Raw genomic sequence first — 23,522 nt, 5'->3', positions numbered from 1 at the left:
TCTCTGGCTGTGCAGATCCCAACAGAGATGGGCTATGGCATTTAATTCTGGCTGTGGTCCTGCACAGTGACACCCTGAAGCTCTTGGCCTCTGAAATGACTTTGACTTTTTCTGTCTCAGTCCTTTTGAAGTTGCTAAGTGGATACTGTCTGGGAACTAAAAGTGTTTACTTGTCTTCACTGATCTGTGACTTTGATGGAGACATGCAATATTAGTGGCTCAATTCAGGGTTTTTCTTTATTCTGCTGTATGAGCTGGAGTGTATCTCTAGTTTCTTCACCTTGAGAGCTAGAATCACTGATTTGTGCTCATTCATTCTAAATTTTAACAAATGAATACTTGTTTTTTGTTTGGGTCTTTCCTCTCTTTGAATTTTGACAAAACTGAAAAACCACAATGGAGTTCACTTTGTAATAGTCCTCATTAACAGTTGGTTCAGGTCTCTTCCCCGCAAAGGGACCAGTCTGTAAGGAATTTCAGGGTGTGTGAACAGTGCAAATGTTAGTGTGATAGTGCTGTAAGGACTGGGATTTCATCACCTTCCCATCATTCTCCATGGTACACAAGGCAAGCTGGAGTTACGAGCTGGAGTGTAAAATCTAAAGCAACCAAAAAACGTGTGATCTGTTTTGGCAGAAGACTTGGGTAATAAGAAGAGTTAATTGACATAACTGGGTTACTACTCTTTCTCTGTTTATTTCCAGGGATATGAGCCAGTCACCAAGATCAGCTAACAACCAGGTGAGTCAGAGCTGCTCTTCTTGATGCTTCATATCTTACTAGGGAAGACCTAAGAGAAAGTTCATCCCAGTTCCTTGAAGTGTCATGGGTCATGCCCTAGCAGGTTGAGAAGGGGCTGCACTTGAGCTTGGAATTGCTCATTGCTGGCATGCAGCAGAGAAGGAAGGAGCTCTGTGCTCTTCAGACTGATGATTTCTTTCTCATACTTGCCTCTGCCTGCAGCAGGATAAGCTGTTCCTGTCAAAGAAAGGGTCACAGGGGGATTGGCCCTGATGTGTGTGTCTCCTTGTTCCTTCCCCTTAAGGGTGGGTCTTCACACTCCTTGAACTATTTTGAGCAGTGAAGTGACAACATATATAAATTTATACTTGTCCAGTTGTTTGGTGTTCTCAAATAAATGAAAGCTCTGAAAAAGTGCTCTAAAGAAGCCTCCTTAGTGTACTGATTGCACAGCTCTTTTGTGAGTGTTTGAGGTCATTGTTTACATTTGTAGGCATCAACACTCTCAGTACCTGGCCAAAAGTGAATAAAATCTGTTTTGAAGGGCATGTTGGATCTAAACAGTTGATATTCTAAGCAACCATTTATTAATTCCATGCAGGAACCTTGTTTGATCAATTTGTTCCTTGGCACAACAGTTCTTGGGAACAGGCATTAAACTGGTCCTGTTTGCTGCGTTGTGTGTTACACTTCACCTCCAGGCACAGGGCTTGACTCAATACTGAGCAGAAACCAAGCTGACCTCCAGTCCTGTTAGAAATGAATGCTTGTCCTCTCCACATGCAGGTGACACCAGAGTTCCAGGATGAGGTGATGTGCATCCTGAGGAGCCAACAGCGGGAGCTCTCCGAGCTGCGGCAGACCCAGATGGAGCTGCTGCAGAGGCTCACGGATCACCTCGATGCCATCCAGAGCTCCCTCATGGGCCACATGGAGAGGGTCATCGACTCCCAGCAGGAGCAGGAGCGTATCCTTGTTTGCAGGTGTTGAGTGGAAGCTGCAGGGCAGACTGGAGGTGTGAGGAAGGCTCAGAAAGGTCAAGGATCTTGGGAGCTTGAGGCCGTAGGTGCAGAGGCCTGGCTGCAGTGTAACTATTTCAGTTCCTCTCAGGCTCTTCCTCAGGGCAAGAAACTCAGAAATAGAACAGAACTGACACTTTCTCTGTGCCACTAAATCTTAGTAACCCATTAAGCCATAAGTGCTGCAGTGCTGCTGTAGACCAGAGGTGCACTTGGTACATTATCCCACCTCAGGCAGTGGCCAGTTGCACAACACTACACTCTTTAACCAGAGCTGCACATTTGCTCTCACTGAGCCTCTCGAGGTGAGGCTACTGTCCATCTTTGTGGACAGGAGTGGTGTGGGTGGACAGGAGGTCTGTTGTTGTGCTCCTTAACCCCAGTTCTCATCAGAGAGAAGGCTGGAGCGGGTGCTGATGGAAGGGCAGCAGCGCAGTGGGCAGCTCCAGGAGCAGCTGTCCCAGCAGCTCTCGCAGTCCCTGTCCACAGCCGTGTGTAACCGCCTGGAGAGGACCATCCGCGAGGAGATGAAGAAGACAGTGCCCCAGTGTGAGTGTGGCTGCCTGTGGCTGGGAGGTGGAGCCCTACAGGGAGCTCCATTGGGATCAAAAGCACACTGGGGAAGTGCTGGCACTGTATGAAGCAGGAGTTAGGTTGTGTGAGCACCAGTCTGTCTGCACAAGAGGCTGCTGTGGGCCCCACTGTAATCTGAGAAGAGGGGCTGTGGTTTAGAAGCAGTGTGAGGCTCCCGGAGGGAATGCTCCCTCCCAGAGTGTGGTCTGACCTTCCATAATAATCTCCAAAGCTTTTGGAGTCTGTTCAGTAGAGGAAGGTGAAAGAGGCTGATGAATTTGGAAGTGCTGAGACTTGGCTGGAGCAAGCTTGAAGTTGTCTTTGCCCTTTCTCGGTGCACTGGCACCATGCATGTAAGGATATGTTCCAAAAACTGCTGGTGGGAAAGCCTGCAGCCAGTAGCTGCCTAAGGGAGGGCTACCTGTTTTTCTGGGTCAGATCAGCTGTGACTTTGTCACACCGACTCTTAAAAACCTTCAAGGCTGGAGGTTCCACAACTTCTGGTGACTTCCAGAGCTGTACCACCTTCCTAGCAAAGACTTTCTTCAAATGTCCAACCTTAATTCCCCAAGCACAGTTTGTGATCATTGTCCCTTGCTGTGTCATATCCAAGCATAACTTGATTCTGTTTTCTTTTCTGGGCTTTGAAGTGTGACTTTAGGCTTAAAGCTGCATTTTTGTCCTGTTTTTGTTATGCCTAGGCATTTCCAAGAGCATGGACCCTACTGTCAGCCAGCTCAGTAATACTATTGCTACCAAGCTCACTGCTGTTGAGGGGACACTGAAAGAGAATATTACCAAGCTAGTGAAATCAAAGGTAAGGAGTACCACAGTAGCTTTTGCAGGACAGACTGAGTTGTCACCTGCCTGGGTAGCAACTTCTTATGCCTTTTCCCCTCACCTCTGTCTCTAGGTAATGCGAGTTTAGCTGCCAGTAGTCAAAGGTTTTTCATGGTCTCATTAGGAGGATAAGCTCTTTGCATGCTCCCCTGCCCACTTGGCCTCATTAACACTTTTTTCATTTACCAAGTTGTTCATTTTCTACTAGAGTAGAAATTCTCACCACAGCAGTGACTTTTAGGGCCAACTCAGTCAAGTGTAAAACGTTTGACTGGCTGCATTCTGTTCTCCATATTTACATTATTTAGGGGGCACAAGCTGCTTACTTACCTTGGCAGGGAATTCTTTTTTTTTGGGAAGGAAGGAGGAGAAGGGGAAAGGAGCTGTGCCTGACTGTGCCACCTTCCCTTGCTCTACAGCAGAAGTGGTGCTGGTTTTGGGCAGCCCCTGAGCAAGCAGAGGTTCTGCCTGCTGGAGTCACAGTGCAGCCTGGCCAGTGGGAAGAGCCAAGGGAACAGCCTTGGACACTGGGATGTCCTTACCTGGTGTGGGTGTATTGCAGGGACCTGGTGTTTGCTCACATCAGTCCTGGAGCAGACTGTAGTTAATTTTCTGGAATCTTCTCTGTGTGCTTGTAAGAACCTTACAGACAGTGTTGTGAGGGCCACAGCTGACACTCTGCAGGGACCCATCCAGTCAGCCTACAGGGAGGCCTTCCAGAGCGTCGTGCTGCCAGCCTTTGAGAAGAGCTGCCAGTCCATGTTCCAGCAAATCAATGACACCTTCAAGCAGGGCACACAGGAATGTGAGTAGGTTTTCTTCTTCAGTTGTTCTCTGCACTATTTGCATTAGTGGCTGGCAACACTCTGGCCTTATGTTTTTGCCTTTCAGAGTTTCACTGGTGAGTGTTTCACCTCTTAGCCCATCCATGTGTTCTGTTTCATACTTGGGAAGCAGAAGTGGGGAGGTTTTTGTGGGTGGTGCTATAAGAGTAGGGATTCACTTCTGGTCTTTGTAGCCCACATAGTAAAACACTCAGCTGTGTTCTGGGAATCTGTGACTTCATCTATTGAGTAGGAAAAGCCCAGCTGCAGAATTATCCCATCCTGGTGTCAGGAATGTGATGAATGGAGAGGGTAGCAGTTCTGCAGCTAGGCCCTCCTCTCAGAGGAGTAATGGATTGGAGAAGGTTTAGGCAAGGGGTACCAGGATGACCAGAGGTTAAATAGTGGCTGAAGAGTGTGGACAAAGGCTGAAATACACCATACCCTTAAGTAAGGAAAACTGTACAATGATGCACTGCAGAAGATCATTCCTGTTCTCAGGTTTGGGATGCAGATCCTTGGCCTTTGGGGGGGCTGAACAGGTATTACTCTGCAAAGCTGGTTTCTGAGAGGGCCTGAATGTGGCCAGTGCTAGCACAGTGACTTCTGTTGGCCATAGATCAGCAGGGTGTCTCCAGCTGCTGTTAATTTGCACCCTTCCTCTTCCACACAAGTCTCCCACAATATGAGAGCTTACATTCTTCTCTCTTTTGATCAGGCCAGTTCCTAAGATATTTTAAAATATAGGTTTTAAATCTTTGGAGACATGATTTCTTTCTTGTCAGAAAAGTTTCCCCTCTTTCTTCAAGAGCATTGAACTAACGCAGATCACAATTCACACTACATATGAAATAAAACACTCTCACTCCTGCCTTTATCCCCTGAACAAAGAGTGCCTGTAGAAGTCTGTTGTAGGAGAGCTGGTGGGTTTGTGGCTGTGTGATGGGGAGACTGGAAGATGGGTTTCTAGTTTGATATAATATGGCCCAAAACAAGGCTTGTGCTTCTCCTCTGTCCTGTGCTCATACACAGGCTCAGCAATCACTTCTGCTGGAGAACATGTAGAGCCTGGCAGCTGGATTTCTGCCCTGATCATCTCCACAGCTGCAGATGGCACAAACTTCTCCCTCTCTGCTTGTTGTAGATATCCAGCAGCTGGAGGCTCACTTGAAGAACAAGAAGGTACGAGAGCAGGAGGTGCGGGACCCGCTGCTGGCCCAGCTGCGGCAGCTCATCAGCACCTTCCAGAGCAGCACGGAGCAGCTGGCGTCCAGCATCGCCACCAGCGTCCACGCCGAGGTGCAGCACCAGCTCCACGTCATCGTGGGCAAGTAAGTTGGCAGCTGGCCTTGTGGAAAGAGATGTCACTGAGATGTACGTGCAAGCCAGGAGTGCTGTAGGGCTGCTTGTTGGCCCTGCGCTATGGCAAAGCAAGTGGGCTGGTGACTGTTGCCCGCAGGTTTCCCAGCGCTATTGGGAAGCTCAGGGCCTGCTTTTCTCCAGGTCCCATGTGCACAGTGGAGAACAGAAGGATCTAAGGCACCACTAAGCAGACTCAAATCTGAATACTTCCTGAAGATCATTTCAAAGGAGTCTTTTCTTTACTCAGTGTCCTCAGGCATACGGTTTCTACAGGCTGCTCTCTCCCCGCAGCTGCTCTGCAGCAGTTTGTGCTTTGCCCTCCTGCTTTCAGGATGGGATCCCAGCAGTGCCTCCAGCATATTCACGCTGTGAGGCAGTGGCAGATTGCCAGGCATTGGGATTGGCTGGTGGTCACCTGCAGGGCAGAACAGCCCTGTCTATTTTAAGCCACTAGAACATATGTCAGAACACACTGGGGTCTTCAGTGCAGGCCAGAGTTGCCAGGAAGGCCACCAGCCTACATCCTGGTCTTGTTGCTTGGGCTGTTCTTGTTCCCAAGGAAGCCCTGCTTTTCTACCTGCGGTAGAGCAGGTTTGATGCTTTGTGCCCTTTGTGAGAGGGGAGAATCCAGCCCTTGAGGGAAAAGGTGTCACACAGAGCAGCAGAGTCTGCACTGTGAAATCCTCTTCTGTGGAGAAGTCACAGGCACAGTATAAGTGTGTTCTCATTCTAAAGGTGTCATCTGCACACAAGGAGCTGCATCTGACAGATCTCCGGTAGGAAGCTGGCCCCATTTGGGGATAACCCTACAACTTAGACTCCTTGCTTCTAAGCCAGAGACATTAAAGATTTAAAACACTGTTTGATGAGAGACTTAGTTCCCTGAAATGTCACTTTCCTGCACAGAATCCCAGCATCTTCCAAGTGCACCCTGGGATGTTGTGGTGTTGGCCACAGAGTTGCCTGTGCCTCAGATCTGTTTGTGTGAACCCTTAGGGAGCCCCACTACAAAAAGCAAACCATCCTGTGTTTCCTCACTGGTATAAGCTTTGTGCAGTGTTATCCCTGGGCTCTTCATTCTCAGAGGTGCCCATGGGTTCTGCTTTGTTTTTTTCAGCATGCAGGAGTCCATTTTGGCCCAGGTGCAGCGAGTCATTAAAGGAGAAGTGAGCCTGGCTATGAAGGAGCAGCAGGCAGCTGTCACCTCGAGCATTGTCCAGGCAATGCGCTCGGCAGCCGGGACACCCATCCCCTCTACTCACATGGATTTCCAGTCCCAGCAGACTCACATCCTTCAGCTGCTCCAGCAGGGACACCTCAACCAAGCTTTCCAGCAGGTACCTAGTTTTCCTGGTAGTCATCCACTGCTTGTTGGGGACTGAGAAGGAAAAAAGGGCTCCTCAGGGTGGGCACAATGTCACAACAGCTTACACAGGAGTTGACTGAAAAGACCTGTGGCAGAGGGATGCAGTTGTTCTCATGCAGATGGAGCCAGAGCCATGCAGGTTCCATGATTTCATAGCAGTTAAGTTCCTTCATCCCTGCCCATGTCCTGCCAGGACAGTGTCAATGCTCCAGTAAACCAGCATGTTCTGCCATCAGCGCTGACACGTGGCACACACAGCTTCATAAGCCTCTCCAGGCAGCTCTACCAGCTGGGGCCTGACCTTGCCTTTGACTTTGAACATGCAGGCAGATCCCTTTGAGCTGCTGCAGACAAACTCTTCTGGGAGTGATAGCACTGCTCCATGCTGCTGACAGTAACCTGCTCCCCTCTCTGTGGTTGTGCTCTGTTCAGCTTGGAACAGACACAGGTGTCCTCAGAGCATCGAGCAAGAGCCTAAAGATGGCCCTGCTGGCCTGTACAGCAGAGGTTTTTGCTCCCAGAGGAGGCTGTTGAGCCACTGAGCATCCCAGAGCTGTTGCTCTGTCCTGTGTCCCTCACCTGCTTGTTGGTTCCCATGCATTTCTAGCTGTGTCTTCCTTGCAGGCTCTAACAGCAGCCGATCTCAACCTCGTTCTCTATGTCTGTGAGACTGTGGATACTCAGCAAGTATTTGGACAGCATCCATGCCCACTGTCCCAGCCTGTGCTGCTCTCCCTCATTCAGCAGCTCTCCTCAGATCTGGGCACTCGTACAGAACTGAAGTTGAAGTAAGTATGACCAGAGAACTGGGTCCTGTTCTTAGCCCTGGCTTTAAATTCAGTGCCTAGAAGTGGAAGGTAGAACTTTGACAAAAGTTGGAGTTTCTGTAGCCTGTTACTGGCATGTTTAAAGCCAGTAGTAACTCAGAAAAATATGTCAGCATTGCCACAGAAAGCTTTGCTGCCCTGAGGTAGTAGTGGACGAGAACCCAGCAGTAGGTGCTGGTACCTCTGGAATTGTAGCCTGTAAATATTTGCAGCCTGTGCAGCAATCCCCATTCCCCGAGGAACAATTTCCTTGTGGAGGCAAAAGAAGGGATAGTGCCATGTTCCCTGCACAGTACAATATCCAGGGAAAGTTTGCTCTGTCCTCTACTCTTAACCCATCACTGGACTTTTGTGTCAGCAGTTTCTTGTCGTGACTGTCAGAAAGGCTCAGTGGGAGGCTGCAGCAGGAGCTCCTGGTATAATTTCTGGTAGATGTTCCAAGCAAAGCTTGTGTGACAAAATAGTGACTGTACTGATACTTGCCATGAACATTTTTAGTGTCTGAGTCAAAACCCTGCTATCTGCCCTTAAAAGCTAGATTGTTAAGGTACCTACAGGTTTTGACTATGACTGGTATGGAAAAATTACTTAAATTGAGTTTTTAACTCAATAAGGATACGCAAGCTAGAAAAACTGAAAAGAGCTTCAAGTTACAGGCTGGTAATTGGAGTTAAAGCTGCTGCTGTAAAGTTTAAACTGGATTGTTTTTGAAAACCTGCAGTGACCACGTTGCCTTACTCAGGCTGTGGTTTAAAAGCTTATGGCTCATCTGAACTTCAGTGTCTTGTTGGTAAAAGTCTTGATCTTATCCCACCCCTTCCTGGATGGATTTTATTGTAACCCTACACAAACTGAGCCTCACTGATGATGGATTTTACTGTCTAATGAGTGACTTATTCTGTTTAAAGGTATTTAAAAAATTATCTACTGAGAGTCACCTCCAGCACTGTGGGGAGTTCTCACTGGCTGCTGCCTCTGCCTTGGCTCCAGCAGCCAGGTTGTGGGGCAGGTGGGCAGGCTGGGAGCTGTAGGCTGACCTCACATGTTTAGGAAGAGATAGGTGGACTCTGCTGTGAGTCAGGAATATTTATTTCATGACAACTGAACATACTGCTGAGTTGAGTGGAGCGGGAAACAAAACGTCTTCAGCACTAACATGAACTGAATGGGATTGGGGTTAGATTCTGGGATTGGTCCTAACCTTGCTCTCTCTCCTTCAGCTACTTGGAGGATGCAGTGATGCACCTTGACCAAAGCGACCCCATCACCCGAGACCACATGGGGTCAGTCATGAACCAGGTGCGGCAAAAGCTCTTCCAGTTCCTCCAGGTGGAACCCCACAACCCTCTGAGCAAGCCTGCGCGTCGCCTCATGATCATGCTGCAGGGCCTGGTCACCCCTGGCATGACCTAGGAGGAGCTGCCTGCCTGGTGGGCTGCTCCACCAAAGCCCACCCAGCAGATCTGTAGTTACTAACAACGCCTGGCTGGTGTGAAGAGCTCTTGCCAGAAAATCTATCAACGCGTGTGTGATGTCTCTAAGGCGAACACCATCTGTGTATAGTTCCAAATAGTCACTGAACATTCACTTGGCTTATTTTTCCTAAACAGCCTCTTTTTTGAGAGTTAAATCTCTTCTTCACCTGCCCATCCGTCCCCAAGGCTGGCTGGCAGTCCATGTCTCATGCAGCAGAAGCCGATGGATTCCTTACCCCTTTAAAAGTTTGGATCTGCTGCCATCAGCATGGGAGCAGCGAGGTGTGCACTGAGCCCAGGGGCTGCTCCTCACTGGCCAGAAACCTGTACCCACACCTTAGGGAAGGGCTCAAACTCCTCCTCCCTGGCAGGCTGTAGGCGCAGGGAGGAGGTCAGCTGAGCAAGAGGGGTTAGCTAGAATTCATTAATTAGTTAGTTACTCTGAGGTTCGTTAATTCCAGATCCACAGTGGAGTGCCCGGCCCACCTGGCGCAGTGGGGCAGGTTTGGGCAGGGGTGATACCTCTGGAGTGCCCCAGGGAGGGGCTCTGAGTCCAGGTGCTGAGGCAGCAGCAAACTGCAAGAGCCCCAGGGGGCCACGGTTCTGTTGTGCATTGGAGCATGTCCATGTTTCAGACATTAGTTTTGATTTTACACAAGGTTTTTCTTTTTATCTAAATTTTGAAGTTTTGGGGGGTTTTATTGTTCTTTTTTCCTTTTTGGTTTTTTTTTTTTTTTTTTGGAAATAACATGGAGAACAATTCAATAAAAAACTTTTTGAGAAAAAAAGACATGGAGATCTTCTTCTGTTGTGCAATGGAAGGAAGACTGAGGGGTCTTTTAGGATATCAAACTATCTCCAGGCTGGAGCCTGAGGTGATGGGCCACCGTCTCCTCTCTTTCCAGATTTTTTTCCTGGATCTCTGCTCAAGCTTTCCTGTGTGAGTCCAGCAGGGCATAGTGGTCTCTGCTTCCAGGGAGAGACGGGAGGTGATTGATGGTGGGCTGCTGGCTGTGGGAAGGGGAAATTAATTCCCCTTTTCACAGCAAAAATACCTCTGGCTGCTCCTCCTTCCTGGAGAAGAGAAGGCTTTGTGAAGACCTTACAGCACCTTCCCAATGCATAAAGGAGCTCCAGTAGAACTGGAGAAGGGCTTTGGACAACGGCATTGAGTGACAGGGCAAGGCTTCACACTGACAGGGCAGGATTAGTTAGGATATAAGGAAAAATTTCTTCCTTGTGAGGACAGCAGGTCGCAGGTTGCCCAGAGAAGCCGTGGGTGCCCCATCCCTGGAAGTGTTCACAAGACCAGGTTGCACAGGGCTGGAAGGTTCCAATCCCTGCGGGGTTGGAACGAGATGGTTTGTGCGTTCCCGTCCAACCCAAACCATTCTGTGGTTCCGTGAACTGCATGGGCCGGTGTCCAGCCCCGGGGGCTCCTCCGCCCCTCGGCGGAGCCGGCAGGGCGTGCCGGGGGCTGGGCCGGGGCGGTGCCGGCGGGCCGGGGGCGGGCGGCGGGGCCGGGGCTGCCGGCGGCGGCGGGCGCGGAGCACACGGCGGCGGCGGCGCGGGGTCCGCACCATGGGCAGCGGCTGCTGGCGGCTGCTGGGCGTCGTGTGCTCGCTGCTCCTGCACCTCGGTGAGTGCCGCGGAACCGCTCGGGCCGGGCTGCGGGACCGACACCCCGGGCTCTCTCCGCCGGGGCTGGGGGGCGGGCGGGTGGGAGCGGGACCCCGGCCGCGTCCCGCACCCTCTGTAGCTGCGGGGAGCGGGGTGCCCGGTTGCCCCTCGGCTCAGCGATCCATCCACTCTTGTCCCGTGTCCTGAGATGGCGGGTAAGGAGGAACGCGGCTTCACGGCGCTGTCCGGGGTGTCTCTGCTCAGGCGGGGACGGTTCCCGAGCTTTGCTCTCCAGCCCTGTGTGCCCACCCCAGCACCCGCTGGCTTTCCCTGCTGCCCTCGTTCAGCAGGATGCCGGAGGGCATCCTGATCGCTGGGGGACTGTCATCCGACAGGTCCTGCGCCTCACTGGCACCAGCGTGTGTCCCCTCCACGCTCTCGCTCCTCCGAGCGCCGAGGGGGGATGCGGAGCACAGCGATACCCAGAGACGTCTCTGCTCTGAGGAGAGATGGGGAACCTGGGATTAACCTGGTCCAGCTGCACGGACGATGAAGGACAGGGACCACCAAACCCCGGGTGGATTTTAGGCTCAGAGGGTGGGTGACTCCGACCCTTCCCCAGGAGCAGGATGGCTGCTCTCGCTGGGGAGCTCGGGATGCTCTGCAGCGCCCTGGGAAACTTCCTCCGTGCCTTTCCCTTGGGCTTTCTCCCTGACGGAGCCGGGAGCAGGTTTTTCCCCACGGTTTTGCAGCGGAGCAGTGGAGGTGATTTGCCCTCCTGCTTTCTCCTTCTTTGCTCGCCCTGCCCAGCCTCGTGCCGAGGGAGCTGAGCAGAGGGAAGGGCTTGTGCCGGACTTTAGAGGAGCCCAGGAGGGGAAACCTCAGCCTGCAGCAGGGACCAGCCGGCTGAAGGGAGGCATCATCTGGCCCTGCCAGCTGCTGGGTTCTTGGGCTGGTGGGACGCAGGCTTGTGCCTGGCTGGGTGAAAAGAGGAGCAATGGATCCCACTTTCTCTATTGATACCTGTGATGTTTGTGACCCACATGTCTGGCATCAGTCCGAGGCTTTCCTTGGTGCTCTGCTCAGGGGGTTCTCATTGCAAGCACCAAAAGTGCCCTGTGGTCGTGCCAGGCTCACCCTGGTGCTAGTCTCGACCACAGCCACTTTGCTCTGGACCCTGTTCCAGGGGTGAAGGTGTGGGATGCCAACAGCAAGGCACACAGCTTCCTGGAGACATCCTGGCTGCCTCAGCAGTCACCAGGAAACTTTCAGCTGTTTCTGGGGTCACCTTTCCACAGGAGTCCCCTGCAAGGCTCTCCTCAATTAGAAACCTCCCTGGTGCACACCCTTGTCACTTCCAAAACTCTAGCGTTTTGGAGTTCCTGTGAATTGGCACAGGGACCCCACACCTTCTGGCCTACAGGACCTCTGGAGCAGACCTGAGGACCATGCAGGTTTTCTCTGTGACCCAGTCACACACCAGCTTGTTTTTGGGCTTCCCACCGGTCATGGATGCACTGGCAGTCCTCATGTCCACACCCGGTCACCCATTGTCCTGTGTCCAGCACCAGGGTTTGGCCAGTGCCAATGGTGAATTTTTTGTGGAGCAGAGCAGGGGCTTCTCAGAATGGAGCAGCCAGACTTGCCCTTGTGCCTTTTCCTTTTGTACTTTTTCTTCCCCTTTCCATCCCCCACTTCCCCTCCCTGTTTTCCCTTTCCCTTTTCTCTTTATCCTTTCCCCTTTCATGTTCACTTTTCCCCTTCCATCTTTCTCTTCCCCTTCCTGCTTTTCCGCTTCTCCTCCTTTCCCACTTTCCTTTTTCCTTTCCCCTTCCTCCTTCCCCTTACCCTTTCTCTTTCTCCCTTCCCCTTTTTTTTTCCCTTTGCCCCTCTTTCCCACTGCAGACAGAGCAGGGACTCCAGCTTGCTGAGCCGTTGCTTTGTTTTTTTTCTGTTGTAGTCACAAATTAATCTTTGCTGTCAGGGGATAAAGGCCGGGACAGATGGCTCTGGGGAGAGCCGGGGAGGCCCGAGGTGACGCGGCCGGCAGGAGCCCTGCGGCGAGTGGCAGCATCGCTGCGGGGCCGACACATCGCGTCGGGTCCCGGGCCGGGAGCGAAGGGTCACTACGAGTGCCCAGGGAGGGGATGTGGCGGTCTGGGGGGATGTGGAAGCGTCTCGCCACATTTCAGAGCCCCGTGTCACCCCCAGCCGGTGACACCCTCACGCCACCTGACCTGAGCCGGGCAGGCGGGAGCTGTCGGGGCTCGGGGGGGCTCAGCTCGGTCTCTCCTCTCTGTGCCCCGCAGCCGCGAGCCAGGAGCCCGTCAGCATGGCGGGACAGTGCGACACCATCTACAAGGGCTTCGCCGAATGCCTCCTCAGCCTGGGGGAGAGCATGGCCCAGAGCGTCCGGCAGCAGCAGCAGGCGGAGGGCGGCGACGAGGCGCAGGAGCTGGACGCCATCTGCAAGTGAGTGTCCCCGTGGGAGCGGCTGGGACGGTGGGGTCACCTGCCACCAGCATCGCCCCGACTCCCGCCCTCCTCCCCAGGTCCTGGGATGACTTCCACACCTGCGCCAGCGAGGTGCTGTCGCGATGCCCCGTGGAAGCGGCCACCGTCTGGGAGTCGCTGCGCCAGGAGTCCCGCAAGATCCAGTTCCAGGGGAATCTGCAGGAGCTGTGCAGCGCCCGGGGCCGCCTGGCCAGCGCCCAGAGCTCGCCGGCCTCTGAGACCAACCAGGCCACGCTGCGGGGCTCGGCCGCCGCCCTGCACCCTCACCTGCTGGCCCTGCTGGCTCTGCCGCTGCTGCTGCCCTGGCTGTAGCCCTGCTCGCCCACGGGGTGCCCAGGTGATGCCGGCTCAGTTCCCCTGGCTGCTGGCCGGTCCCCGCCACGCCCACCTCCTTCCCGGGCATCCCTCGCGGGGCACGGTCCTCTCCTGCAGCACTTCAGATGGATTTATATTTATATTAAAAGACACTTTTACATTTCGCCTGTCTCTCTGCCATGGGATGCCCCTTGAGCCCCTCCCAAGTCCCGTTTGCTCTGGGGACTGGAGAGGAGATGCTCCCTGCACCAGTCCCCAAGAAGGGTCAGTGGGAGGGTCTGTGATGCCATTCCTCCGGTGTATGGCCCATGGCCATGCCAGGTAGTCCATGGGACCATGGACAGCCCCAGGAGGAGGCAATTCCCACTGCCCTGGTGATCCCTGACTGCTGCTTTTCAGGGCTGGGCATAGCAGATATTCCCTTTAGAGGTGGGTCAAATGCTTTATTCCTTTTAAAGGGGCCATTCCTCCGGTGTATGGCCCATGGCCATGCCAGGTAGTCCATGGGACCATGGACAGCCCCAGGAGGAGGCAATTCCCACTGCCCTGGTGATCCCTGACTGCTGCTTTTCAGGGCTGGGCATAGCAGATATTCCCTTTAGAGGTGGGTCAAATGCTTTATTCCTTTTAAAGGGCACCTCAGTAAAACACAGGGTGCAGATTTGTTTGTCTTTCTGGCAGCCAATAGCTTGTCCTCTGATGGGCAACTCCACTGACATTTTCTGTTTTCCACCCCTTTTTATTTTGGTCTTGCTGTATTCATAGTCATGAAGAAAATTATGATTTGCAGGGAACAGAGTTTTTTTACCAAGATGATGGAGGTAAAAAAACTAGGGAACTGGAAATCTCATCCAGGTTCACAGGGAACTTGTCAAAGTTAAACCAAGATCATTTGTGGGCCTTTAACTTGGCTAAACTTGTATCTATCAATGGAAGATGTTCTAATTCCCATCCCCATCACTGTTATGCTGAAAAGTTAGGATATTTTTCCCAGCTACTAAAGCCCAGAGTGCAAACCAGCTCCCCTAGGTCTGGGCTGGTGAGGCGTCCTCCCCACTCTCCTGGGCACAGCCTTCACTCCCCAACCATCATCTAAAGGGCCACTGGGATCACAAATGGGCCACCTCAGCTGTGGCACAGATCACGGGCTCCTTGCTGGTGTGGCCCCCAGGCCCCAGCAGCAGTGGTGGGTAAATCTGGCTGGCATGTGGGAAACCATCCCACTTGGGAAAGGCAACAAAATCCTCTGGCCAACACAAGTGCCACTGCTCTGAGGATTGCTCCAGGCTCAGCAGAGAGCAGGAGCCATGAGCTCCTATGTGCTGTGGGTAGCGAGTTGCTGCTGCTTCTGTGATTTCCATGACTTCAAGGCTGTCTCAAAAACATTCCAGCAGCTGGGCGCATGGTTTTGGCCTGGGAAAGCTTTTGCCATGCTGTCCTGTGGCTGAAAGCCTTCAGCGTGTGTGTCAGGAGCTCAGTAATCACTGTCCTCATCAAGCCAGGGAAAAATATTGTTTGTTTCATCATAAAACCTCTTCCTGAGAGCTCTCGTAACTTAAACAGGTGATTGGTCACCTCTGGGATGTCACCCTGGCTGTCCCAGTCCTCTGCCAGGCTCTGGGTCCAGGAAACACTAACAGGATTGCTGGTTCATCCCATGTGGCTGAGTGATTGCTGCCGATCCCTCAGCTCTGTGGGGGGCTCTGTGTTTATTTCCCGTTATTTATCTCACTAACCAGCCTGGAGCTGGCTGGGGGGACACAAAACATCTGGAGTCCCGGCAGTCCCTGCTGGGGGAAGATGCTGATCCTGGGGCTGGTGTCCCATGGGACACAGGGCAGGACACCACCCCAGCTCTCCTCACAGCAGCAGCAGCTGCCGCTCCCCGTGTTTAACGCCAGCGCCAGGGGGATAATCCGCCGATTCTTTCCTTCCCTGTTCCTGACAATCCTGTGTTTAAGGGTGAATTAGTGGCGGATCCCGGCAGGGTGGCTAAGAGGATAAACGCCAGCCGGGCGCCGGCCACGCACCGCGCAGCGCCTGCCGGCACCTCCGAGGGCTGGGAGTGGTGGGATCGCAGTGGGGCAGTGGGAGGTGGCCGGGGAGATGGAGCGTCACAACGTGGTGCTGTGACAGGCTGCCACCACGATAGTGACACTTGCAGACAACAAACTGTGCTGCTTCAATCCAGCTGGAATCAAAGCCTGGGAAGATCCACGTGCACCCACCAAACACTCCGGGTGTTTCACCCTGTGTGCAGAAAGACACGCAGCAGAAGGTCCCATGTCCTGGAAACTGTCACCGTATATGTCACAGACCCTTGGCTATGCCACCATGTGTCCTGAGCACCAGCACTTTTCACCACACGTGGCTCACACCTTTGGCTGTGCTTCCATATGTGTCTTGCAGCTGAAAGGCATCACCATGTCACCACACACCCTGCAGGCACTAATGGCGCTGGGAAGCCAGGGCTGGGATTTGGGCATGCTGGAAAAGTGTGGGTCAGCACTGCTTGGTGACACTGCACGTGCAAGGGTCCACAGCAAAGCACTACCCAAACCCCAGTGCCACCTGTGACCCCAGGAAAGCTCTTTGGTTCTCCAGACTGGGACATTGAGCCAGTGGCTGTCTTTCCATTGGGTCTAAGGGTTTGGGACAGTCCTGCAGCTGTGTCCTGCTGTGGGAAGGGACAACATCTTTGTTCCTGTCCCCAGAACAAGCAGCTGGCTCCCTGCACATTGACAGCACCTTAAAGCAACAGTCCAGGCTGAAAGGAGCAGATGGCGGGGAATGAGACTGGTGGACCCGGCACCAGGAGGCTTTGGAGCGCCCGCCTTGCTGTGGAAACCCCTCGCTCTGGTTACGAAACTCCGGTGACCTACTTTACACTCCCTGCTTTTGTTCTTAATTCCCAGATATGGCCGCTCTCCAGATTTTGCCCATCAAGGCAAATTAATTGGAGTAGATCCTAATTTGCTCTCTGCTATTCTTTGGGCAGAAGATTAAATGCTCTGCAGACATTATCTCCCTCTCTCTTCTCTAAGAGACAAACCTGAATTAATAAAAAAAGAAGAAGAAAAGGGATAAAGGCCAGCTGAGTCCAGCTGAGTTGATGTTTGAATTCACTTTTTGCAATCGCAGAAGGGGCCAGGGAGGCTCTCATGTCCCTGGGCAACTGGAACCAGATGGTGACACTATTCTAGGTGGCCATATGAGACAGCACACGTGGCACAGTGACATGAGGGCTGACTTCCCACCATGCTGCCCAACGCCTCTGTCACATGGTGGCTGAACCCTCCATTCCTTCACCCAGGAAAATTCCTCCTGATGAATGTGCCAGCTGGGGAATGACTCCTCATCTGTAGGGACACATTTGGGTTTCCCTAACTGGATAGACTGGTGTGGAGGCCACCAGCAGAGGGGGAATGGCTCCTTGCCCTTCCATGGCCCCAGTACCACTGTCCCAGTCTGGCATCCCCAACCAGGCACCAGTTTTGCCACCTACAGCTTTGCTGGCACCCCAGGGGGAGTGGGAGCATTGGAAAAGAAGCATAGCCTGGAGGACACTATGTCACAGGGCTGGCCAGTGTCCGAGTTTGCATGGGGATTTCTGCTAAGCCAAATGTCCAACTTTCCATAGGGAACCGCCAAAAGACAACCTCAATCCCCACGGATTGGAGACAGTGGGAACAGCTGAGCCGGAGTCACCTCTGCTGTGGGGGCTGTGTTCAGGCCCCCGCCTGGCACCTCATCTGCGCTCAGCTTTGGGGCTGTTTTATTCTCCAGAGAGGCATATGGAAAGTTGGATTTCTTTTTTAAGCAGCTTTAATTGAACATCCTCCCATTACGACCTCTGCTCAGCCTTGCTGGGACAACCTTGAGCTCTGGCCTGGCATGGCCGCTGAGGGTTGGGCTTGCTGTCACACAGGATTGGGATGCAGCTCAGAGGAAATCCAGGTTTCCCGCTTCACCCCATCCATTTGGTGGCAGATGAGGGGCCTCGTTCTCCTGGCTTCCTATGGCCTGGCACAGCAGGAAGTCCTGGGATCCCCAAATTGCCCCATGCTCAGGATGTGCAGCAATGTCCCAGGCAGCTTTGTGGCGCTGGGGGAGGGGGATGCTTCCAGCCATTCCCACCATTCCACAGGAAATTACAGCTTGTGGCACCCCAGTGAGACTCTGGAGTCAGCTGGCAGCACCACAGGCAAGTGTGGGATGCAAAGGGAACTCTGAAGTTCCTGCTCCAAGCAGGGTTAGTGCTGGTGCTGGAGCCAGCTCTGGAGCATCTCTGCACCTCCAGGGAGAGAGGATCCTCCACCTGTGGGTACCCAGCATTGCACTGCTGGTCCCAGCCTGCCTTTAGCGACTTCCAAAGGAGAAGCCCTGAAGAAGCCACTAACAGGAGATACAAAACCTAAGGGAACCCATCCTTGCAGAGGGGTGAGGGCTCAGGAGGAAGCTGCCATGCTGCAGGACCAGGGGAGCAGAGGTCTAGTGTTCCACTCCCTGGAAGTGTTCAGAGATGGAGCTCTGAGCAACCTGGTCTGGTGGAAGCTGTCCCTGCCCATGGTAGGGAGTTTGGAACTGGATGACCTTTAAAGGTCCCTTCCAACACAAACCATCCCAGGATTCTGTGACTCTTCACAGACATTCCTGCCTCAAGGGCTGAATCCTTCCCATGGGGCTGGGGGCAGGCTGTAGGTCTTGAGCATCAGAGCTGACAGGGGATTTCTGAAGGGGTCAGCACGGAAGAGCAGGGAGAGGCTGCTCTCCAGGGGGAGCAGCATCTTGGAAGGGAAAAGGAAAAAAAAAAAAAAAAACCAAGGAGACAACAGCCCGTTTGGCAGGAAAACCTGCTGTTAGACCCTGCACAAGCAAAGCACTGCTTTGTGAGTGTGTCAGAAACCTGTTACCAGTCCCCTCTTGGAGGAGAGAGAAAAAATCCCAATGGTTTTTGCCTGGAGCAGCGCTGGTGGGAGCCCAGGCACGAAGAGCCTGGCAGGATGAGCGGCTGCAGAGCCTCTCAGTGCTCAGAGCTTCACAGCTGGTGGCCTCAGCAGCAAGGTGCTTATCCCAGTCAGAAATCTTCCTGCTGTAGCTGCAGGAAAGGCTCTAGATGGAATAACAGACATCAGGAATCAACAGGCAATGACCCCAAGGTCAAACCGGGTGCCTGACCTGGCAGGCAGTGGATCGCACAGATGAACAGACAGTTCCTGCCTCATCCCTGGGTGTTTTGCCAGGAGGATGTTGGCTTTGTGCAGATGTCTGGTGCGAAGCTCTCTTGGCTCCAGTGGGTCTCAGAGCACCACCACAGCATAAATAATACAAGAGCTGCTCTGATTGAGGTTCTCAGAAGTCCCCAGTTCTGGCCCAAGGGTTTGATGCCTGTTGGCTCTTTGATATTTTTCAGCAGCGATTGACCCATAACAGCCTCATTCAGTGTTCCCATGAGGCTGGTCAGGAAACAAAGCTGTGAGGAAGTGACTAAGGGAAGATGCATTCCCTGAGGGAAACAAATCCTTGCTGAGCACTTAGCCCTGTGTTCCCTAGCCAAGGTGAGGCAGCCCACTGCTCTACACCCATCAGCTGGGATGACCTTGAGAAACAGCCTAAAATAACAGGATCAACTTAACCAGGGACACGTGCAAGGTTTCACATGTCAGACACAGGTTAAGCCACTTCTCAGGGACAGTGTCGGGGATGTGTGGCTGGGGAAACATCTCCATAAAGAAAGTGGGGGGATTAGAAGGCTGAAAACCTACTAGCTGCACCATTACTGTGTGGGACAACAAGTACTGGGAAGTTTCCCTTGCAGAGAACTGCACAACTCACCCAATCCGTTGAGGCAATTCCAGCCCAGGCAGCCCCCTCTCAACCCTCACGCATTTCCACACCTTGTTGGGAATTACACAGAGAAGCAGCTGATGACAATAATGCGCATCAGCAGGTACAACTTTTACTACATTATGACTTACTAATCATTCCAAATCAGCCGAAGATCCCGGGAGCATTAAAATAAACCCGGCTATTTTTAAAAGCATGGTAGGAGTGTGAAAAAAGCCTCGCTCCACCTGAGCTGCCTCGGGAATGACGTGACAGCCAGGCTAGAAAACAAGCCCGACAGCATTGCGTTTGTATGTCCCCAAGGGAAAGGAGTGCCGTCAGCATCCCTGCAAGGTGTCATCCCTCGTTTCCCTGCTTTCAGGTCATCCAGGGCCGGGACGTGGAGTGTTTTGTTTGAGGATGAGGAAAGGGTATGAGGAAGTAAGTCCACAGGCAGTTACCAAGCAAAGTTTGTGGGTATTGTGGCACTTAGTAGCTGGGGTAAAGAAAGGAGAAAGGAATGCTCCTCGTTATTCTGCTGTGCACAAGAGCAGTCCCACAGGGACCGGGTTTTCCCTGCCAAGGAAAAGGACCGATGCTTCCGGGCAATTCTCTTGCAAAGGGAATGTTTTTCCAGAGTCCCTTAGCCCAGCGGGGAGCCCTCGGAGCTGCTCCATGGGCTGCGGGCTCCAAGGAGCTGCTGGGGAGCTGTCAGAGCTGCATTTGGCTCCAAAGAGGAGGCACTGCGGTCGCTCTTCCGAGGCAGGAGCACGGGGAGTGGGAACATTGCCCCTGCCAGGGGACACCAGCTCAGCCCAGGGGCTGGAGAGGGTCACAGTGGTGCAAAATGTGGATTATGTCAATGTTACCATAAGGCAGGATGTTCTTTAATGTAAGATCTTTGTACACTTTCAAACCTAGTCAGCAATAAAGGAGAGCTGATCGGTGGAACAGGCAGCAGCCAACACTCCTCACTCAAGAATATTCTGGAACTAACAAGATTTTGGGATGTAATAAACTAAGATGTTGATGTTCACCTATGTAAACATTGCCAACTTGGCAAAATACTCCCATGTCGGTGTATCTTAGAGCTGAGCTATCTTCACGGTAACACTAAAATTCAATGCCATGAGTCAAAATGACACTACCGAGGTGAAGGTACTTCCCCTGAGTATAAGTTACCTGGAATTACCTGGTTTCTATGGAAATTACTAACCAATCTTAAAAGAGGGGCTGTGCTTGGGAAGTCACTAACCCTGAACTTCTCTGTGCAAGTAATGGCACAGAAAGCCTGGTGGGGTGTGCTGGATTTGTGGAATAGCACCGAGCACCCAGGCTGGGGCAGCTCTGAAATAAACGATCGATGATGTCTCTGTGGAGCGTGTCATGATTGGCTCAGTGCACACCGAAGAACGAGCCCGATTTTGCGGGTAACAGCAGGACCAGAGAGATGAGGGGGGCCTGGGGTCCGTGAGGGTGAGGAGCTCCAGGGCCCCGTGAGGCTGAGGGGTCCTGGGGCTGAGGAGTCTGGGATGGGGCTGAGGGGTCCCGGGCGGGGCTCAGGGGCCCCAGGGGCTGCTGTGAGGCCCGGAGCCCCTCACGGCCCCGGAGCCCCCCACGCTCGCGAAGCCGCGAGCAGCTCCGGCAGGGGGCGGTAAAGCGCCCCCGCCCTCCCCGCGCCTTGGCCCCGCCCCCCGCCCCCTCCGCCAATCGCCGTGCGCGGTGTCCCCGCCCCTCGGGCGTCCCCGGCGCGCGGTGATGACGTCAGGAGGCGGTGCCGCGCCGCGGCCGGAGTGGGCCGAGGTGAGTCCGGGATCGGCGCCCTCGGGACTGCCCGGCCCGGCCCCGGTCCCGGCTCTGGTTCCCGCTCCCCTCCCTTTCCCACCCTCCCTCACTCCGGGGGCGGCGGTGATGAGGCCCGGGAGGCGTGGGCGCGGCGGGCCCCGGCGTCTTAGCCCCGCCGCTGTCCGGGTGCTGGGCCGCGAGGACGGGCGGGCCGGGGAGGGAGCCCTGCCCGCTCCCGGAGTGTCCCCTCAGTGGGACGGGCCCGGTACTTCCCAGGCTGGAGCCGAACCTGCTGCGGGACGATCTCCCGGCACCGCCCCGGCCCTGGCTCCCCTTTCCAGTGTAGCGACAAGCGGCCTGGGCTGGGATGAGTTCTGGAAACAAACGGGCTTGGGAATCCCGGCTGATTCTGCCCCTAGCTCCGGCACAGCTGCCTGCGGTGCTGCAGCAGCCCCAGCCCCGGGTTTCCCCTCCGAAATCCACCAGAAGCTCGCAGAGGGCATGCCAGGTTATGCCAGGTTTATGCCAGGCAGTGAGAGGCACGTTCGAGATGCGTTAGTGAGACGGCAGGCGAGGAGCTCAATCTCCGAGGGGAGAAGCATAAATCCCATATTCCTTCCCACCTCTTCCAGCTGTAGCTTAGATAGTTTGCCGCCTGGCAAGTATGTGATTTCCCATTCGGAGAGCTTGTAATGCTTGTAATTTATCTTAGTTCCTTTCCCCACATTCTTGGTGGTTTCGGCGCAGGAGCATGTCCTGCAGTAATGTGGAGTTAAGCATTTTGTTGCTGACTCTGGTTCTGTAGCCTTCACTGAAACACTCAAATGTACAAGGAGGAGCCACTGACATGCTGGAGTTGCTGCCAGATCTCAGTTAATGCCATGAATGGATTTATGGATGATATTTTCAAGTCATTCATTCTTCTGTTTGGTTTTAGTTATGGGTGGGATGTTTTACACGAGCCCTTCTCTACATGTTGAATTACTCTATAGTAATTTTCTTTATGGATGCTCTCATTCCATTTCTCTGTTAACTTAAAATGCTTTAAGGTTCAATAATGCTGGGAAAACTGTCCATGGGAGGCATTATTCAGGACTAGCCAGAGCTCTTAATTTCTTATCATGGTGCTTTAATCTGAATGAAGCCCCACCTCCAGGGCAGTGCTTGGTGGAAGTCAGCTAAGCTTTCTGTGAAGTTGGTTTTTATTTCTGCTGCCTGCACCCTGCTACAGGCATGTCTGTGCATGGCTGGGTTGTTTGTCCTCAGGGTGCTGCCAGGAGGGAACTTTTTCCTTGAGAAGTTACTTTGATGATGTTTGATTATAAAACTGAATCTTAACTAAAGCCTGGTTTTCTTTCCAGGTTGGATGAAGAGTCTCAACTTCTTCCAGGTGTCCCTTTAAAACATTTCTTATTTCTCCACTTGCTTCTCCCCATGGAAGACAGGCTGGGGTTCCTTTTCTGCTGTTCATGCTGAGCAGTTGCTTGAAGAGGTGGTGCTTGAGTGGAGATACACCTGGTGATGGTAAGACCTGAAATCATATTTTCAAGGCTAATGGTTTTTTGTAGCCTCCTCTGAAGGCTCAGGCACATGTTGATGGGCTCTGAGTCAAATGTGGAACTGCCCAGTGACTGCCACAGCTGCAGGTGGCTTCCCCATCTCCTGACCAGTCATATTGTTTTAATCTGCAGATAAGGACTTGCCCAAGTGCAGCTGGTTTGGTTTTGTTGGGACACAGTGTGATGAGCAAGAGCTCCTAGTCTGGAATAGCAGGGAGGAATTCCACTTCTTACAGGCAGCTCCAGTGGAAAGCCAGAAGAGCCACTTGGTGCCTAAAGATGTAAAATAAAGCAAAACTGAGAATGTTGAAAGATGTGAAAGCCCACCTTAATTTCTCAGGGTTTGGAGGATGAGTGACATGCTGGCTAAAAGCTGCCCTGGGCAAGTGCGCATCTCCCTTTTAGCAGGGGCTGCAGCAAGTTCAGTGGTGAATGCACCCTAAAACCAGTGTGCCTCTGGCTCCATTTTCCCTGCCTCTTCTGCTGTTCCATTGATCCCCAGCATCAAAGCAGTGAGAGGCTTAATACAGTGTACAAATTCAATATAAAGAAAGTCTTGGGAAGACAGGTTAAGTGTACAAGTTGCTGAGGTACTCTGTGGACCTTCTGGTGAGCAAACTCAGAACTTTGGATGGTTTGGATTGGCTGCTGACTGAGAAAGTTGAGCAGTTCTAACAAAACTAAAGGAAATGCTTGACTTTTTTTTCTTTATTTGATTTTTAATGAGCAATTGTGTCTGGACAAAAAGACCTCCAGAAGTCTTGTGCAGCCTCAACTGTTCTGTGTCTGATTCAGGACTCAGCAGGGAGCAGAAAACAAATGATCCCCAATAAAGAGAGATACTGTGTGATTTCCATGGACACATCTGTTCTGACC

General features: G+C 52.9%; 3 protein-coding genes across 3 annotated transcripts in view; all 3 read left to right on the top strand.

Annotated features, from left to right (window-relative positions):
• The window catches only part of EDC4 (enhancer of mRNA decapping 4), a 31,066-nt gene extending 21,251 nt beyond the window's left edge, over window positions 1-9,815 (top strand). Inside the window, exons 21-29 of the mRNA XM_059857323.1 lie at window positions 705-741; window positions 1,528-1,708; window positions 2,154-2,309; window positions 3,035-3,150; window positions 3,813-3,978; window positions 5,142-5,328; window positions 6,477-6,696; window positions 7,350-7,513; window positions 8,773-9,815. Of these exons, the coding sequence (XP_059713306.1) occupies window positions 705-741; window positions 1,528-1,708; window positions 2,154-2,309; window positions 3,035-3,150; window positions 3,813-3,978; window positions 5,142-5,328; window positions 6,477-6,696; window positions 7,350-7,513; window positions 8,773-8,965 (1,420 nt within the window). The 3' untranslated portion in view covers window positions 8,966-9,815. The remainder of the gene's footprint in view (window positions 1-704; window positions 742-1,527; window positions 1,709-2,153; window positions 2,310-3,034; window positions 3,151-3,812; window positions 3,979-5,141; window positions 5,329-6,476; window positions 6,697-7,349; window positions 7,514-8,772) is intronic.
• Window positions 9,816-10,566: 751 nt separating this feature from the next.
• On the top strand, window positions 10,567-13,639 carry NRN1L (neuritin 1 like). Its single transcript, XM_059857694.1, has 3 exons — window positions 10,567-10,666; window positions 12,957-13,119; window positions 13,200-13,639. Exons 1-3 carry the CDS (start codon window positions 10,609-10,611, stop codon window positions 13,471-13,473), a joined length of 495 nt encoding a protein of 164 aa, XP_059713677.1. The 5' UTR covers window positions 10,567-10,608; the 3' UTR covers window positions 13,474-13,639.
• A 7,404-nt stretch (window positions 13,640-21,043) lies between these two features.
• PSKH1 (protein serine kinase H1) overlaps window positions 21,044-23,522 on the top strand; it is a 29,890-nt gene continuing 27,411 nt past the window's right edge. The window contains exons 1-2 of the mRNA XM_059857321.1: window positions 21,044-21,105; window positions 22,449-22,611. The gene's annotated coding sequence lies outside the window, so the exon portion shown is untranslated. The remainder of the gene's footprint in view (window positions 21,106-22,448; window positions 22,612-23,522) is intronic.

Source organism: Haemorhous mexicanus, chromosome 12 (genome assembly GCF_027477595.1).
Source record: "Haemorhous mexicanus isolate bHaeMex1 chromosome 12, bHaeMex1.pri, whole genome shotgun sequence".
Classification (NCBI taxonomy): domain Eukaryota; kingdom Metazoa; phylum Chordata; class Aves; order Passeriformes; family Fringillidae; genus Haemorhous; species Haemorhous mexicanus.
The sequence above is the reverse complement of the archived record's forward strand: the minus strand, read 5'-3'. Positions and strand labels throughout refer to the sequence as shown.

Excerpts from the sequence above, each read along its gene's own strand:
- NRN1L (XM_059857694.1), top strand. The coding sequence starts at position 10,609 with ATGGGCAGCGGCTGCTGGCGGCTGCTGGGCGTCGTGTGCTCGCTGCTC. Across the intron at positions 10,667-12,956 it reads CTCGCTGCTCCTGCACCTCG|CCGCGAGCCAGGAGCCCGTC; the intron begins GTGAGTGCCGCG and ends TGTGCCCCGCAG. Across the intron at positions 13,120-13,199 it reads GAGCTGGACGCCATCTGCAA|GTCCTGGGATGACTTCCACA; the intron begins GTGAGTGTCCCC and ends CCTCCTCCCCAG.